This window comes from Trichechus manatus, unplaced genomic scaffold (assembly GCF_000243295.1).
Source record: "Trichechus manatus latirostris isolate Lorelei unplaced genomic scaffold, TriManLat1.0 scaffold00093, whole genome shotgun sequence".
In the NCBI taxonomy this organism is placed as follows: domain Eukaryota; kingdom Metazoa; phylum Chordata; class Mammalia; order Sirenia; family Trichechidae; genus Trichechus; species Trichechus manatus.
The window spans coordinates 9,788,228-9,807,067 of record NW_004444029.1 but is presented as its reverse complement, the minus strand read 5'-3'; the positions used below and the strand labels follow the sequence as shown (position 1 = coordinate 9,807,067).

Here is an 18,840-nt window from a genome sequence, read left to right as displayed (position 1 = left end):
TTTTTTGTTGGGCTTGAACCAGGGGTCATGTTGTTCCAAGGACTGCCAGCAACCATTCTTCAGTAAGGAGAGTAGGCCCAGGTGGCATGAAAACTGGGAGGTGGAGAGACACACCGCAGAGTGAGAAGCTGGGTTCTGGCCATGTATTTTGAGCCTGGAGTCCAGTGTTTCCCAAACTGAACTGGGTGATTAAAAATTCCAGACTCCTTCCCAGCCCCACTCCATCAGAATCTGTAAGGAGGTCCCAGGAAGGTGCTCTAGTCTCTACTGAAGCTCGCCCTAATGCTGGAGTGTTCAGGAATACGAACCAACTGATTTCCTTTATGGTTTAAGAGAATTTTAAATTGGTCTGTTACTTGCAGCAAACATCCTAAATGACAGAGGTGAGCTAGATTTGGTTCCCTTAGGTTTTTCAGTCTTTATTTTGCAGACAAGTAAGCGTAAGCTCTCAACGAAATATTTTACTTACTTACCTTTGATGAAATTTAAAGGACAACCTCTGTTAGGATTTCTCTGGAAAAAAAAGAGCAGGTTGAGAAATAGACCTTTTTAATCTCTCTTCCCTCCCATAACTCCTCCCTTTGGCCCTGGACACCTGGTTAAACACGCTCCGTCTGAGGTTCAGAATCACTTCCAGACATCCCAGCCCGTCCCTCTGCACAATGAAGCTCAGCTCTACAAACCACCGCATACCTCTGAGCGATGGAAATAGCATTCCCATCATCGGGCTTGGTACCTACTCTGACCCTAAGTCGGTAAGCTTATCCCTCTCTCTTTTCTTAACTCTCTTGTCCAAAGCCTAAGCTGGGCTGCATTTGGAATGCTTCTCATTGATTTACTTTTGTCACAATCAAAGCAACCTCCAAGGACTACTGTTTGCCTGAGTGGACACTGAGCTAAAGGTTAAACTAAGCTGGTAAATGTTTCCCTTCTGCTTATATTTCTGCTTAGAAATTATTTGGGATTAATGAATGAGACGTGTCTGCTTTCTCTTCTGAAATGCAGCTGAATGCTGATCATTAGAGTAAATGGAGGCATGTGAATTTCTGAGCTTATGGTTTGTGAAGATTTTAAAGTTTATATTTGAGAATTTTTCGTTTAGTCTAACAAACACTTTCCCCTTCCCATCGAGTCGATTCCAACTCATAGCCACCCTACAGGACAGAGTACAGGGTTCCTGAGGCTATAATCTTTATGGAAGCAGACTGCCACTTCTTTCTCTTGCGGAGCGGCTGTTAGGTTTGAACCGCCGACCTTTGGGTTAGCAGCCAAGCGCTCAACCACTGTGCCAGCAGGGCTCCTTAACAAATACTTAGTGAGTAGCTACCATGTGCTAAGCACTAGGCTATAGAAGTAGCAAAGATGAAGACAGCCTAGTCTAGGGTTAAAAACCTAGTAGGGAAGGCTGACTCTGGCAGCTAATTGCAGAACACCGAAGAGGAACACATGCTGCCCGGGAACGGTAAACAGTGTCCCTCTGAAACTGTAAACAGGAAAGGGAAGAGTTAAATTCGACTGTGAAGATTGAAGTGGATTTCCTTTCAAACATGCTAAAGTCTCTGCTTAGAAGAAGACTATCTTTCTGCCTTCCTTACTGTAGTCCAACAGTTAATGCTGATGGCCAGGATGAGAGTGGTCTATGTAGAAACACTACTGAAATGTGTGAGATCATGTTGGAATGAACTCTGTAAAGCTAAGGATGAATCAGCCAGGCAGAGAAGCGGAGTTGAGTCAGGACATTTCAGGCACAAGGATCCATATGATCTGTCCCGGGAAGGCCAAGCCCATGGTAGCTGGCTCACGGAGTTAACAGCGGAGACTGATGGGGCTGAATCTGGAAATGTCAGCAAAGAATCGGGTCAAGGGATATCTCTTCTTAGAAACCCAACCCCCAGCCTCCACTCACAGATTGTCCTCTCTGTGTGCTCACGTCGCCCGCCCCTGGGCTCAGTTCTATCACAGCAGTCTTCACACTGTGTTATCATCATTGTTTCTCTGCCAACTTCCCCACTGACTTGGGGAAGCCCATCAGGAAAGGAGACCATGGTAGGGTCAGCGTTGTATTTCCCAGGACAGTGTCTGGTATATAATGGCTGTTCAGCTGATGTTTGTCACATTAATACAACAGTTTATGAAAAGAGATGCATATGTATGTGTGCATCAGACAATACCGAGGTGTCCGTGAATACAATAATAGCTGAAATTTACTGAACACTTACTTAACCCTGTGCCAGGAACTCTCCTAATTGTTTTACATTATTTGCATTTTCTAATTTAGTCCTCTTAATGTTCTGAAGTAGATGCCACGTATCCTCATCGTATAGCTGAAAAAATGAAGGCATGGAAGGATTAAATCAATTGCCCCAAGGTTATAAAGCTAAGGGATGGAGCTTAGATTTGAACCTGTGCACTTTGGCTCCAGATGCTATGCTCTGAACCCCTAGACTGCATTGCCTTCTATGAATGCTTTACGAGGCTCAGGGAAGCAGCATTATTTCTATGACTTTCTACGTGGATTTCTGTATGTGAAAGTGTCCCTTGTTGTCTTGTGCTGTCGGGTCGATTCTGACTCATGGACACCCCATGTGTTACAGGGTAGAACTGCTCTATAGGGTTTTCATGGCTGGAATTGTTACAGAAGCAGATTACCAGGTCTTTCCTTCTGTGGTGCCTCTGGGTGGGTTCGAACCTCCAACAATTTGTGCCACCCATGAAAGCGTGAAGGTGCCTAGGAATGAATATATACATAATCTGAAACTCATGGGGGTGTAAGGTGCTGTGTCTGCTAATAAGTATTATTAAAGTACCTACTATGTGCTTACAGGAACTCTGGTGGTGCAGTGGTTAAGTGCTCGGCTGCTAACCGAAAGGTCGGTGGCTCAAATCCACCAGCGGCTTCTGGGGAGAAAGATGTGGCAGTCCGCTTCCCTAAAGACTATAGCCTTGAACACCCTACGGGGCAGTTCTACTCTGTCCTATAGGGTCTCTATGAGTCGGAATTGACTCGACAGCAGCAGGTTACGTGCTTAGTGGGTGTGCTGGCGGTTCAGTGGTAGCGTTCTCACTTTTAGGCCCGGCTTGATTCCTGGCCCATAAACCTCTGTGCAGCGCCCCTCATCCCTTAGTGGAGGCCTGCATGTTGCTATGATGCTGAGCAGATTTCACTGGAGCTGCCAGACTAAGCCAGACTAGGAAGAAAGGCCTGGAGATCTACTTCTAAAAATCAGTCAGTGAATACACTGTCGATCACAACAGTCAGATCTGAAAGCGATCGTGGGGACTGCGCAGGACCAGGCAGTATTCCTTCCTGTGTTCATGAGGTCGCCTTGAGTCAGGGGCCCGCTCGACAGCAGCTAGCAAGGACAGCAGCAGCTGTGAAGCAGTGTCCATGAGCCGTGTCCTTCTTAGTAATCACTCAACTAAAGGAAAGCTCTATTTCTCTTCTCCTGCCTCCCACCATCCTCATTTCAGACCGTGAAGGGGGCCTGCACCGCATCCGTGAAAACTGCCATCGACGTGGGCTACCGGCACATCGACGGGGCTTACATCTACGGAAACGAGCATGAGGTGGGGGAGGCGATCCGGGAGAAAATAGTGGAAGGAAAGGTGCGGAGGGAGGACATCTTTTACTGCGGAAAGGTGAGCCCTGCCTTCCACTCTCCATGTGGGAATGTGGATCTCGCGTCGCTTTTCTCTGTAAAAAGTGCTGGGCTCCCCAGAAGCAGCATTTCTCCTTCTCCTGCCAAGAGCTTAACTCATAAAGCCCTTGTCGTGGGGTGGATTCTGACTCACAGCCACCCTGTAGGACAGAGTAGAACCACCCCATAGGGTTTCCAAGGCTGTCATCTTTACGGAAGCAGATTGTCACATCTTACTCTGGAAGAGCGGCCGGTGGGTTGAACTGCCGACCTTTCAGTTAGCAGCCGAGCGCTTCACCACTGCGCATCCAGGGCTCCTGGAAAGTTCTCAGTGAATGGTAATGCCATCATAATTGAAGGGTGATCAGAAATAGGAAATACAGGAGAAAGGCAGTGGTGAAAACTAATGCTACTTGTGTATTGATTTATTTACATTGTGCCTTGATCCAGAAAAGATTTAAGGAAGCTTGCGTACATTTAACTGAGCAAGATAAAATGAATTTAAAATAAATGAGAAAAAAAAAAAGGCAGAGAGAACATTAAGGTAGGAAATATAAGATGGATCCATGAGTGAGTTTAGAGCCCACAATGCCAGACATTTTTCTCTAAGCTTCCTGGTAGCCAGTGTGAAGAGGGAAACATGATCACATCCATGATTCGTGGGCTCCAAAAACAAAAAACAACAGGAGAAGCACAACTGCTCTTGATACCAAAACCAGAGAGGAATTTCCTCCTTTGATCCCCACAGAGAAGACGTTGCTTAACACATCTCTTGACGTTTTGCTCACAGTAAACTTGACAGTGAACCTCAGAGATAAGACTGATTTAACCATTAGGCACCAGAAAGAAGAGCAGTGCTTGGGGGCTGTGGAATTTCTAAGGGTCTCAAACATGTTTGAGACCTGAAAAGATGTTATCAGACCTGAAATATGAACAGCAAAAAGCAAAAAAACTCTGAAATCAAGTCATTATTTCGAGAGCAAAATTATGAAATGTGTCTCAAACTTTTGAACAAAAACAATAGAATGTAGGGCGTTGGGTGCCTTTGAATATGCTTGATGGGAACAGAACCTGTCCTCCAAAATCATGAGAGCCCGGGGCACACAGAGATTTTGAAACCGCCCTGTCTAGGGTTTCGCTGGTGCTGATTTTTGCAGCCTCCGCTGATCTAAGCTGAGAGCATCAGATCACACTGCTAGTGCCCTGTCTCCCTCCTCTTCTTTTTGTTCTAATTATTCTTTGTATTAATGTACTTATTTATTTTTGTTTGCTAAGTTTTATTTATTAAGTTGAACTGTCAGCCTGGGTCTCTTTGAAGGAAACTTCCAATTGTCATCAAGTCGATTCCCACTCACGGGTGACCCCTTGTGTGTCAAAGTAGAACTGTGCTCCATTGGGTTTTTCAAAAGTAGATCACCAGGCCTGTCTTCTGAGGCACCTCTGGTGGATTCGAACCTGCCAGCATTTAGGTTAGTGGCCAAGCACTTAACCATTTGCGCCACCTAGCGGCTCCTTCCTCCTCTTCCTTTTAACACATTATAATTTGATTTGGGATTGTTTTGGATTAGCTGTCTGCTGGAGAAATAAAAGACTGACAGTCTTATCAACAGATGAAATGACTTTGTTCTTCTAAAATAGCATGGATTTAATTGATCGTTTATTGATTCCCAAAGGAAGGACTGCTGTTACTTATTTATTTCTAATATTATTTTTATGAGCTGTTCTTACCAGGTCTGCCCATAGTACCTCCACACCAGCGGTTCCCTTCCTCAGGAACCTGTTCAGGTACTTTGGAGGGTGTACCAGGAAGTTGCACTGCTCAAAGCTAGATGTTCTCTGGCAAGTTTCTCAAGATTTTTTTTTTTAAATGGTTAAGATAGGTATCTGTTTACAGATACTAAAAAAACCCCCAAAACCCAGACCACAATGTCTGTGACCGGGCTTCATGAGGGGTGGTTGGAAGTGAGTCCCAGGAGGGTGGGACTGCCTCCAATTTTACCTGTTTTCACCGAGAAGATTTCATTAGAAAAAGAAAAGCAGAGAGCAGAGTGGTTTCTTGTACTAAAAGATTGAAACCACCCTTCTGTGGCCCTCAGCGTGCTCCACCTATGTTGCTGTGAGTCAATTTTCTGACTCATAGTGGCCCTATATGACAGAGTAGAACTGCCCCATAGGGTTTCCTAGCCTGTAATCTTCACAGGAGCAGATTGCCAGGTCTTTCTCTCGAGGAACGACTGGTGGGTTCACACCTCCAGCTTTTTGGTTAGCAGCCAAGCATTTAACCGTTGCATCACTAGGGTTCCTTTGCCAAGAACTTAGGGACTCATTAACCCTCCGAAGGTCAGGGAGAATCTTCCTCTTCAAACATGGGCATTGATTCACGATAATGTATGAGAAGCCAAATTGATAATCAGATCAGTTCGGGAGCGGAGGGAAAGGAGAGTTCACATTGCATAAGGATTTGTCAAAGCTGTCTTTAAAAGAGCAGCCTTCTTTGTCTTTTGCACGTGCTAATTTGGACATGGATTGTTATTTTTTTTTAATTGAGACAATTCACGTCCCATAAAATTCACCATGATAAAGCATCAACTATTCAGTAGTTTTTAAAAGTATTCACAAAGTGCAACCACTGCTTAATTCCAGAACATTTTTATCACTCCGAAAAGAAACCCTGTACCCATTATCAGTTTCTGCCTGTTCTCCCCTCCTCCCAGCCCCGGCAACTACTGATCTACTTTCTGTCTCTATAGATTTCCTATTCTGGACATTTTGTAGGGATGGAGTCATACAATATGTGGCCTTTTGTGACAGACTCCTTTCATTTAGTATAATGTTTTCAAGTTTCATCCAGGTTGTAGCGTGTACCAGTCCTTCATTGCTTTTTTTATGGCTGAATAATGTTTCATAGGATGTGTATACCACATTTTGTTTAGATCACTCACTACCATCTGAGCAATAGAAATCGCCCGTATTAGGGCTCACTGTCCATTGAAGAGCAATCAGAAAGATAGAGCACTGTGATTAAAATTAGGCCAATGGAAACCTAAGATGTAGATTTATAGACAGCTTTGCAGGACTAAGGAGCCCTGGTGGCGCAGTGGTTAAGAGCTCGGCTGCTAACCAAAAGGTGGGCAGTTTGAATCCACCAGCTGCTCCTTGGAAACCTTATGGGGCAGTTCTACTCTGTTCTATAGGGTCGCTAGGAGTTGGAATCAACTCAACAGCAACAGGTTTTGGCTGCGGGAATAGAGCTGTACAGCTTTATAGAACCTGTAATACGGTTTTCCTGAATGTTCTAGAGAGAACAAGATGTTGCTTTGACTCTCCCACTTCCCCAACCTCTCCTTCCCCCCAGCTCCTCATTCAGGCTCTGCTTGAACACTGTGTAACTCCAGGACTGTGGTGGTTTTTTCTCCTTGTCTTGGTCAGGGTCCTCTAGAGAAGCAGAACCAGTGAGGGAGAGATATATATATTTAAGGAACCAGTGTTCCTTCAGACCAATCTCTCTCTCTCTCTCTCTCTCTCACACACACACACACACACACATACACTCAAATGCATATACAAACACATACACACACACGCATCTCTTGGTTCTGTTTTTCTGGAAAAGCCTGACTAATACAATCGCAAAAAACTTCTAGTTATTTTTCTTCAAAACTTATCTGATCTTTCCCCCAAGGTCTGGGAAAATCAGATTTAGTTAGGAAGCCAGTTGTAAAAATCTAGCTATTAAATGCAGCGTAACTCCTGGCACGAGTTAGCTCGACGGGTGGGACACAGACTAGACACAGCCATTAGGATTGACCCACCCTACTCACTGCGTCCACTGCCTCTGAGGCTGCTTTCAGGCCTCACGACCACCTGGCTCTGCCAACATAGGGCAGGAGGCGCCGGGTGACAGGAGGAAAACCAGCTGGAACTCATGTACACCTCAGGTGGGTCCTCTGTCTCTGCCCTGCTGACGTGCCGACGACAGGTAATTTCCTTGGTCAGGTCAATAAGAGTTTGTGACTTTGTGTCCTTGAGGCCTGCTCCAACACAGCGGTGGACAAGGGTTCAAACTGGCAGTCAGACTCATGAGATGCAACCCCACCTTTCCCCAGCTTTCTCGAAGAATTCTGGGTAGGAGATACAGCATTCACGGCATTTTCGTCTCATTGGGAAGCTCAGCAGCTACCATGTGCCCAGCCTTCTTTGTCCCCTCACTTGCAGGGGCACAAACCGTGGCCGTCACAGAAGAGCTCCAAGGTCTGTGTGTCTCACTTTGATAGACGCCACAGCCTTGCTTTCTGCGGTGAAATGAGTTCCTTTTTGTGGGCTTTTGCCTTGGTTCTTCGGAAAAACAGTTTGAGAGATTTTCCCCCTAAACCCTGAGGAGTTACATTTGCCCTAGTTCTCTATCCCAGAGGATTTGTTACTTTTGTTGACATCCATTGACTTTTCCTGGGCAAGCCCTAAACAACTTGTGGTTTGAGACTTTTTGTCTGGCCCTGGGCTGCAGCCTGCCCGGTGACTGGTCTACTTTACGCACCGTGCAAGGATTGGTCAATATATTTACACAAAGGAAGTGACTCTAGCTTATATGAAGAGCCTGTGGCCTCCCAGTGAGGGGATTGGTCAGTGCATGGCCTTGGTGGAAGGACCATGCCTTGAAATTGATGAGCAGTTTGCTTATATAGGTAGCCAAGCCCACAGAGATTGGCAGACAGACAGATAGAAGAAAGAAAGAAGCAGAAAGAAGAAAAGGCAAGCAGAGAGAAGCAGAGAGAGAGAGGAGATGAGGAGCCTGTAACATGGGTCAAGGGCTGTAACACTGAATACAGCAAGAGGCTCAGAAGGGGCTCTGTGGCAGAGCTGGTGGTGACAGCAGAAACCTACTGCTAGGAACGCAGCTAAGAGAGCTGAGCAAAGCTGCTGTGCCGGCTGTGAGCTGGGTCGGTTAGCAGTGGAGAGGCTGACGGCAGGGAGGCCGAAGGCAGAGAGGCCTGTCCTGAGGAGGCTGAGAAGAAGGCTGTCCTCAGGGGGACGACAGGAGCCTGTTCTGAGATGGCCGAGAGGGGGTGTGCACAGCTGAGAGGGGGCGAGCAGGGCAGGAAGAAGGGTCTGCTTGCTTGCGTGGCCCAGAGGAGCTTAGAGAGCTGTCTTGCGCTGAAGAGGGGAAGGATGTGCTCTCCACTTCCAGGGAGCCTTCCAGACTCTGCCTACGTGCTTCCTGATCCTTGTCCCAAGTTGTAGGCTGTTGGTCTTAATCCCGAATTGTACCCTGTTACTTCCTTAATAAACTACTTAACTGTAAGTATGGTCTGTGAGTTGTGTGCACCATTGCAACAGATTATCAAACCCAGAAGAAAGCAGAGTGCCATGGGAGGGTCAGCTGGTGTCAGAACTGGTAAAAAAGTCAGAGAGTGGAAATATGCCTGACTGCCACCACATGGGAGTCAGCTTTGTGTTGATGGTGAATTTAGACAGGTTCTGACGCTACTACCACCATTTTACAATTTCTCACCAGGTTCTCTATTGTTCTAGTAGAGTAGGAGTCCCTGGATGGTGCAAATGGTGAACACACTCCACTGCTAACAGAAAGGTTAGTGGTTTGAGTCTACCCAAAGGCCCCTTGGTAGAAAGACCTGGTGATCTGCTTTTGAAAACTCAGGCATTGAAAACCCGATGGAACGCAGTTCTACTCTGACACACGTGGGTCACCATGAGTTGACTCAAAGGCAGCTGGTTTTGCTGGTCCTAGTCGTGTGGGTGCAAAGCCCAAATCGCAGCTCATGTTGGAACAGTTTCACAGATGAGGATTCCCTAGTAAACAGGGCAGATAAACATCTCACATTCATCTTAACTCTGCGCTCGCTGGCAGGTCATTCTCCCAGACTGGTCTGGGCCTCTCAGGTCTGGTGCTGAGCTTTCTTCACAGGGCTCTTGCCCGGTGACATAATGTCAGCCTCCACTCATGAGGCGATCCTGCCTCCCTGGACCACTAGCTGAGGACACAATTAACGAGCCAGATAAAGTTGTGCTCTGGGTTTCCAGAGCATCTCATACATATTTTTACAATGACATTAGAAGAGTGGATAAAAAGTATATGAATACTTTTTTTATGAGACAAGATTAATCGACTTCCATATCCTGCTACCTGCATTGGCTCAGGGCACTCATTTCACCCCACAGAAGTGTTCTGGGTTGGCCTCCTCTGGGGAGCTTGAAAAAGCCCATGGTAAGGCTAGGAGCAGAAATTACTGAGCAGCCCACTCCCTCTGACCATATTTTACAGTCTGTCTTTTATCTGTCATAGCCAAATGCCTTTCCTCCCCTAGAACTCATTCATTACCTCCCCATCGTCTTCCCCGCAAAAGCCCTCTGATTAACACTCAAAGTTGAAGCCAAACTGTTCTCCAGAGACTTTAACTGCGAGAGCCTTTCTTTTAGGGAGGCGATATTGCTCTTCTCTGACACGGTGAGATTTGTGTTTGTGGCTCAATTTTCCAACTAGCCCATTGTTTAGGGATATAGCTGGGTGGTAAAAACAGTTAATGTGCTCGACTGCTAGCTGAAAGGTTGAAGGTTCGAGTCCAACCAGAGAAACCTCAGAAGAAAGTCCTGGTGGTCTACCTCCAAAAAAATCAGACATTTAAAACTCTGTGGAGCACAATTCTACTCTGCACACACATGGGGTCACCATGAGTTGGAATCTACTCCATGGCAACTTGTTCCCAGCTGGTCCTTCTTCTAATTAGTCAGTGTCAATGCCATAGAGGTATTAACATATTTTTAATATCATCTTTGCATATGTAGGCAGTAAAATTATAAAGAAAAGCAAGGCAATGATTAACTTTGAAGTCAGGATATTGGTTATTGTAAAAACTGCATGGGGGCAGTGTCTGATAAAATGTAACTGAGAGAAGATTATTCCCTTGCTCTGAGCCTCATGAGGTAACAGCATAGCAAAACCTTTAAGGGACTTTATAAAAGTGAGACTATACAATATTTGTCCTTTTGTGATTGACTTATTTCACTCAGCATAATGTCCTCCAGATTCATCCATGTTATAAGATGTGTTGCGGACTCCTTGTTATTCTTTATAGTTGGGCAGTATTCCATTGTATGTACCGCATTTCGTTTATCCTTTCATCTATTGATGGACACTTAGATTGTTTCCATCTTTTTGCTTTTGTGAATAATGCTGCAGTGAACATGGGTGTGCATATGTCTATTCATGTCACTGCTCTTATAGCTCCAGGATACATACCTAGGAGTGGGATTGCTGGATCGTATGATATTTCAATTTCTAGCTTTTTGAGGAAGTGCCATACTGTTTTCCATAGTGGTTGTACCATTTTAGAATCCCACCAGCAGTGTAAAAGAGTTCCTTCCAGTCCCCCCACAGCCTCACCAGCATTTGTTGTCTTGTTTTTTTGATCAGTGCCATTTTTTCAGGGGTGAGATGGTATCTTATTGTCGTTTTGATTTGTATCTCTTGGCGCAGTGGTTAAGAGCATGGCTGCTAACCAAAAGGTCAGCAGCTCAAATCCACAGATGTTCCTTGGAAACCCCATAGGGCAGTTCTACTCTGTCCTGTATGGTTGCTACGAGTCAGAATCAACTCGACGGCAATGGGTTTGGTTTGGATTTTTTAAAACAGCTACTGATTGCGAGCATCTTTTCATGTATTTGTTGGTCACCTGAATGTCCTCTTTGGTGAAGTATCTGTTCGTGTCCTTTGCCTATTTTTTGATTGGATTGTTTGTCTTTTTGTTATTGAGTTGTTGAAGTTTTCTATGTATTTTAGAGATCAGACCCTTATCGGATATGTCATTGTCAAAGTTTTTTTCTCAGTCTGTAGGTTCTCTTTCTACTCTCTTGGTAAAGTCTTTTGATAAGCATTAAGTATTTAATTTTTAGGAGGTCTCAGTTATCTAATTTATCTTCTGTAGTACATGCATTTTTAGTTTTGTTTGATAGACTATTTATGCCAAAAAATTAGGTATTCTAATTTTGACCCTGGAAAACTTTGGAGGAAGATTCATAAACAACCTGAGATATGCAGATGACACAACCTTGCTTGCAGAAAGCAAAGAGGACTGGAAGCACTTACTGATGAAGATCAAAGACTACAACCTTCAATATGGATTATACCCTGTCTTAGTTATCTAGTGCTGCTATAACAGAAATACCACAAGTTGATGGATTTAACAAAGAGAAATTTATTCTCTCACACTCTAGTAGGCTAGAAGTCCAAATTCAGGGCGTCAGCTCCAGGGGAAGACTTTCTCTGTAGGCTCTAGGGGAAGGTCCTTGTCATCAATCTTTCCCTGGTCTAGGAGCTTCTAAAGTGCAGGGACCTTGCATACAAAGGATGTGCTCTGCTCCTGGCACTTCTTTCTTCGTGGTATGAGGTCCCCCGTCTCTCTACTCACTTCTCTCTTTTCTATCTCAAAAACAATTAATTTAAGACACAACCTAATCTTGTAGATTGACTTCTGCCTTATTAACACAACTCCCTCTAATCCTGATTCATTAACATCACAGAGGAGGATTTACAACATATGGGAAAATCACATCAGATGACAAAATGGTGGACAACCACATGAGAGTCATGGCCTAGCCAAGCTAACACACATTTTTGGGGGACATAATTCAATCCATAACACAGCTCAACATAAAGAAAACAAAAATCCTCACAATCGGACCAAAAAGCAACATCATGATAAATGGAGAAAATGTAGAAGTTGTGAAGGATTTCATTTTACTTGGATCCACAATCAATGTCCATGGGAGCCAATAAAACCCCAAACTCATTGCCATCGAGTCAATTCTGACTCATAGCGACCCAACGGGAGCAGCCGTCAGGAAATCAAACAACATGTTGCCTTGGGCAAATCTGTTGCAGAAGACCTCTTTAAAGTGTTAAAAACAAGATGTCACTTTGAGGACTAAGGTGCACCTGACTCCAGCCATAGTATTTTCGATTACCTCATATGTATGCAAAAGCTGGACAATGAATAAGAAAGATCGAAGAAGAATTGATGTCTCTGAATTATGGTGTTGGTGAAGAATATTGAATATACCATGGACTGCCAGAAGAATGAACAAATCTGTCTTGGAAGAAGTACAGCCAGAGTGCTCCTTAGAAGCAAGGATGGCAAGATTTTGTCTCACGTGCTTTGGACATGTAATCAGAAGGGGCCAGTCCCTGGAAAAGGACATCATGGTTGGTGTCTTAGTCATCTAGTGCTGCTCTAACAGAAATACCACAAATGGATGGCTTTTAAGAGAAATGTATTCTTTCACAGTCCAGTAGGCTACAAGTCCAAATTCAGGGCATCAGCTCCAGGAGAAGACTTTCTCTCTCTGTCGGCTCTGGAGAAAGGTCCTTGTAATGCCTCAGTCTTTCCTTGGTCTGGGAGCATCTCAGCGCAGGAACCTCAGGTCCAAAGGGCGTGCTCTGCTCTCAGCACTGCTTTCTTGGTGGTATGAGGTTCCCATGTGTCTCTGCTCGCTTCTCTCTTTTATATCTCAAAAGAGATTGTGTTAAGACAATATCTAATCTCGTCAACCTCATCAGTATAACCTCATCACAGTGACAGAATTTACAACACATAAGGAGATCACATATAATCTCATCATAGTGATAGAGTTTACAACACATAAGGAAATCACATCAGACTACACAATCATACAGTACTGGGAATCATGACCTAGCCAAGCTGCTACACACATTTCTGGGGGGACACAATTCAATCTATGACACTTGGTAAAGTAGACAGACGGTCATCGAAAAAGAGGAAGACCCTCAATGAGGTGGATTGACACAGTGGCTGCAACAATGGGCCCAAGCATAACAACGATTGTGAGGATGGTGCAGAACCAGGTAGTGTTTTGTTCTGTTTTACATGGGGTCACTATGAATTGGAAGTGACTCAAGGGCACCTAACAACAACAACAGTTGTGATCCTATGTTATCTTCCAGGAACTTTATAGTTTTAGCTGTAACATTTAGCTCTTTGATCCATTTTGAGTTTGTTTTCATACATGGTGTGAGGTATGGATCGATCCTGCTTCATTTTTCTGCATATGGATATCCAGTTTTGCAAGCACTATTTGTCAAAGAGACTGTTTCTTCCCCATTGAATGGACTTTGACACTTTGTCAAAGATCAGCTGCCCATAGATCGATGGATTTACTTCTGGGTTCTCAATTTGCTTCCATTGGTCTATGTGTCTGTCATTGAACAAGTACCAGGCTGTTTTGATTACTGTAGCTGTATAGGAAGTTTTGAGATTAGGAAGTGTGAGACCTCCTACTTTATTCTTCTTCAATATTGCTTTAGCTATTCGGGGCCTCTTTCCTTTCCCTATAAAGTTGGAGATTAATTTTTCCACTTCATTAAAGAATGTTGTTGGGATTGGGATCAGAATTGCATTATATCTATAGATTGCTTTGGGTAGTATTGATATTTTCACAATGTTAAGTCTTCCAATCCATGAACATGGAATGTTTTTCCATTTATGTAAATCTCTTTTTGTTTCTTGCATTAGGGTTTTATAGTTTTCCTAGTCTATGTCTTTTACATCCCTGGTTAGGTTTACTCCTAGGTATTTTATCTTTTTGGAGGCTATTGTAAATGATATTGATTTCTTGATTTCCTTTCCAGAGTCCTCCTGGTTAGTGTAGAGGAAATCAACTGTGTGTATTTATCTTGTACCCTGCTACTTTGCTGAATCCTTCCATTAGTTCCAGTAGCTTTCTTGTGGAGTCTCTGGGATTTTTTATGTATAGAACCATGTGACTAAGGATAGTTTTACTTCTTCCTTTTCAATTTGGATATCCTTTATTTCCCTTTCTTACTTTATTGTTCTAGCTAGAACTTCCAATACAATATTGAATAAAAAGTGGTGATAAAAGGAGTTCATATTTATTATAATAAGGTTCTATTTCTTAAACTGGGTGGGAGTCCAAGAGTGTTGATATTATTTTAAATATATGTATACATGTATATATATATATATAAACTCGTGAAACCTGTAACCTGTGTAAGGTGGAAACCTTTCAGAGAAGGAAAACTCACTGGGTTGTTTGTGAGGTAGGATTTTCAACAGAGAGCGATAGAAAAGTGGTAACACTGCACTCTGTTAAAGGGAAAACTTGCGAGACATGGAAAAACAAGGTAGTCCCATTGCGTTCCAGCTTTCACATGTTTCACGTATATAGATGTGTATATATATGTATATATCTATATATATATGTATAGATATATACACACATTTTATATATATATACACATATTCTTCTGCATTCACAGCATATGTCTCAGTAATAGATGAATAAAGAAGAAATCAAAGAAGAAATTAGACCCTACAAAAATTAAAATACAGTAGCACATTTATAAAATGCAGCTAAGTTCTTAGCGGGAAATTCAGAACTCTGTTTGAAATAGAAAGGAAAAGAGTTAGTGAAGTGTTCATTATAAGAAGTTAGAAAAGAAACAACAAAATGAACCCAAATAAAGTAGAAAAAAAGAAATATTTTTAAAAAATGGAGCTGAACTTAATGGACTAGAACATAGACAAACACCCGATAACATCAAAAAAGCCGAAAGTTGGTTCTTTGAAAAGAATGATAGAACTGACTGCTTTTGAGGAGCCTTATAAAAACAGAGAGAGAAAGAGAGAGAGAGAGAGTTCACAGATAATATTAAGAATAAAATAAAGGTCATAACTACAGATGCTAAAGACATTTTTAAAAATCAGAGAATATTTTGAACAATATTATATCAATAAATTTAAAAGCATAGATGAAGTGGAGAAATTTCTAGGAAAATAAGTTTACCAAAACAAATTCACTTGCTCAAGAAGAAATTTTAAAACCTGAGAGGTTTATAATTATAAAAAGAATTGAGTTAACAGTATGTATTTTCCCACAAAGAAAAGTCCAGGTCCAGATGCTTTACTGGCCAGTTATACTAAACATTCTATTTCTATAGCTCTATCACAAATAGATGGAGCCCTAGGGAAAGATTAGTCCAAAGGACTAACGGACACAACTCCCACGAGGTCCAACAGACTGAGTCCAGCACAACTAGATGGTGCCCAGCTACCACCAATGACTGCTCTGATAGGGATCACAGTAGAGGTTCCCGGGCAGAGCTGGAGAAAAATGTAGAACAAAATTCTAACTCCAAAAAAAAAAAAAAAAAACCAGACTTACTGGTCTGACAGAGACTGGAGAAACCCCGAGAGTATGGCCTCTGGACACCCTGATAGCTCATTAATGAAGTCACTCCTGAGATTCACCCTTCCACCAAAGATTAGGCAGGCCATAAAACAAAGCATGACTAAATGGGCACACCAGCCCAGGGGCAAGGATGAGAAGGCAGGAGGGGACAGGAAAGCTGGTAATGGGGAACCCAAGGTTGAGAAGGGGAGAATGTTGACATGTCGTGAGTTGGAAACCAATGTCACAAAATAATATGTGTATTAATTGTTTAATGAGAAGCTAGTTTGTTCTGTAAACCTTCATCTAAAGTACAATAAAAAAAATTACAAAGAAAAAAAAAGAAATAGAAGGAGCCCTGGTGGTGTAGCGGTTAAGCAATCAGCTACTGACTGAAAAGCTGGCGATTTGAACCCACCCAGCGGCTCCACAGGAGAAAGATTTGGTGATCTGCTCCCTTTAAGGTTACAGCCTGGCAAACCCCGTGGGGTAGTTCTTTTCTATCACATGGGGCCAGTATCAGTTGAAAATCAACTTGACAGCACCCAATAACAGCATCAGGAATAGAAAAAGAAGAAATTCTCCAAATCCATTCATGAGGCTGGGATAACCTTGATACCAAAATCCAGCAAAGACAGCACAAGAAAGATAAATTACAGGCCAGCCTCACCATGAACATAAATCCAAAAATCATAAGCAAAATATCAAACTTAATCTATCAATGATGTAAAAATGACAATACATTATCATTGAGTTGCATTTATCTGTTAGAAAATTAATCGATGTGATTTATTTCCCAAATAAATTACAATTTTAAAATTATATTATTATCTTAATAGAGTAGGAAAAGTATTGGATAAAATTCAACACCTATTTATGATTTAAAAACTAAAATCTCCTAGAAAGTTATGTAGTAGGTATAGAAAAGAGCTTCTTTACCTAAAGAGGGGTATCTACAGAAAAAAAGAATGAAATGAAATGAAAAAATTACAGCAAGCATCATACTTAATGATAAAAGGAAGAAAGAATTTCATTTAAGTTTGGGAAAAAGACAAATGTGCCCCTTTCACCACATGTGTGAGGTCGTTAGTGGTTCAAGGGTAGATTTCTCACTTTCATGCAGGAGACCAGTGTTCAATTCCCAGACAATTCACCTCATGCACAGCCACCACCCATCTGTCATTGGAGGTTTTGAGCATTTATGTAATGTTGAACAGGTTTTAGTGACACTTTCAGACTTAAGACAGAGTAGGAAAAAAGGCCTGGTGATCTACTTCTGAAAATTAGCCAGTGAAACCCCTATGGATCACAACAGTCTGATCCACAACCCATCATGGGGATGGTGCATGACCAGGCAGCATTTCCTGCTGTTGTGCATGGGTTTGCCATGAGTAGCGGGCCAATTAGACGTCAGCTAACAGCAACACTCAACGTTATCCGGGAGATCCTAGCCAGGGTAGCGAGGCAATAAAAAGAATTAAAAGACGTAAGTACTAGAAAGAAAGAAAGAAATTGTCATTTGCGGATGACATGATTATCTACATGGAAAAATCCAAAAGAATGTGTAGATTAGAATCACTAAAAAGTTTAGCTAGTTTGCTAGTAGAAAATCTATATCCAAAAATCAATTTATTCCTATATAGTAGCGACAGTTAGAAAATGAATAGCATTTGAATAGCATCAAAAGTAGCAGCAGTATTTAAAAATAAAGTTCCTAGCAATGCATCTAACATAAGATGCAACAACATTTAAGATATATTTAAAAAACAAAACAATACAAAATGTGGTGCCATCAAGTAGATTCTGATTCAAGGCAACCCCGTGTAGTTTCATAGAGTTTTCTTGGCTGTAGTCTTTACAGAAGCAGATCACTAGGCCTTTCTTCCTCAGTGCCACTGGGTGGGTTTGAACTGCCAACGTGTAGGTTAGTCGTAGATTACAAACCATTTGTGCCACGTATATTATACTGGAGAAATATATTATGTTCATAGATTGAATGTCTCAATATCACGCAGTAGTCAGTTTGTCTCAAATGGCGCTATAAATTCAATGCAATTCCAACAAAAATCCCAAAAGACTAGTTTGTGAAACTTGAGAAAGTAGATACTAAAATATATATGGAAGAGCAAAGAGCAAAGGACCAGGAATGACCAAGGTTCTCTTAAAGAAGAACAAGGTGGAGACATTTTCTTTACACTAAAACCGAGGCTCATTTTGAATCCAGAGTTACTAAGATGGTGTAGTGTTAGCATTTGTGCAGGAGTCCCTGGGTGATACAAACGGTTAATGAACTTGGCTGCTAACCGAAAGGTTGAAGGTTTGAGTCCATCCAGAGGCACCGTGAAAGAAAGGTCTGACAATCTACTTCCAAAAACTCAGTCATTGAAAACCCTATGGAGCACGGTTCTACTCTGGCACACATGGGGTTGCCGTAAGTTAGAATCAACTCAACAGCAACTGTTTTTTTTACTGGTCTTCAGCGTTTGTGCAGGGATGGAAAAACAAACCAATAGAACAGCATAGAGAGCTCAGAAAGAGTCCCAGGCATATGCGTGAAATGTGAAGAAGCTCACACTGAAGTCGGTGGAAAAAGAAATAAACATTCAGCAAATGGTTCTGGAACAACTGATTATCCATAAGGAAAAATAATTGTACTCCTATGTGTATGCTGTATTTAACAATAATAGTGTTTTTTTTAAAGGTAAATGTAAGATGACACCAAAATCACACAAAATAGGATTTTCAATATTCCTGTATTATCAGGCTATTCATCACTTTGGGAAAAGCGATAGTAAGCATAGTAGCATTTGGAGGCACGGAAGGAGAGCTAAGAAAAAGCATTTGAGTAAGCATAATTACCTCGGGAGAAAAAAAATTGGTGTTTGGAATCAACAGGTTTTGTTTAATAAAAGCAAAAACCAACAAACCTAAGCCAAAACACAAATTCATAAGGTCATGAACCAAGGAACAAGCTGTGTGGGCC

General features: G+C 42.4%; 1 protein-coding gene across 2 annotated transcripts in view; it reads left to right on the top strand.

Annotated features, from left to right (window-relative positions):
* Positions 1–626: 626 nt before the first annotated feature.
* AKR1D1 (aldo-keto reductase family 1 member D1) overlaps positions 627–18,840 on the top strand; it is a 55,213-nt gene continuing 36,999 nt past the window's right edge. The window contains exons 1-2 of one of the 2 annotated variants that reach the window (XM_004382395.2): positions 627–755; positions 3,472–3,639. In XM_004382395.2, coding sequence (XP_004382452.1) covers positions 663–755; positions 3,472–3,639 — 261 coding nt within the window. In that variant the 5' untranslated portion in view covers positions 627–662. The remainder of the gene's footprint in view (positions 756–3,471; positions 3,640–18,840) is intronic. The other variant, XM_004382396.1, reaches the window with a different exon arrangement.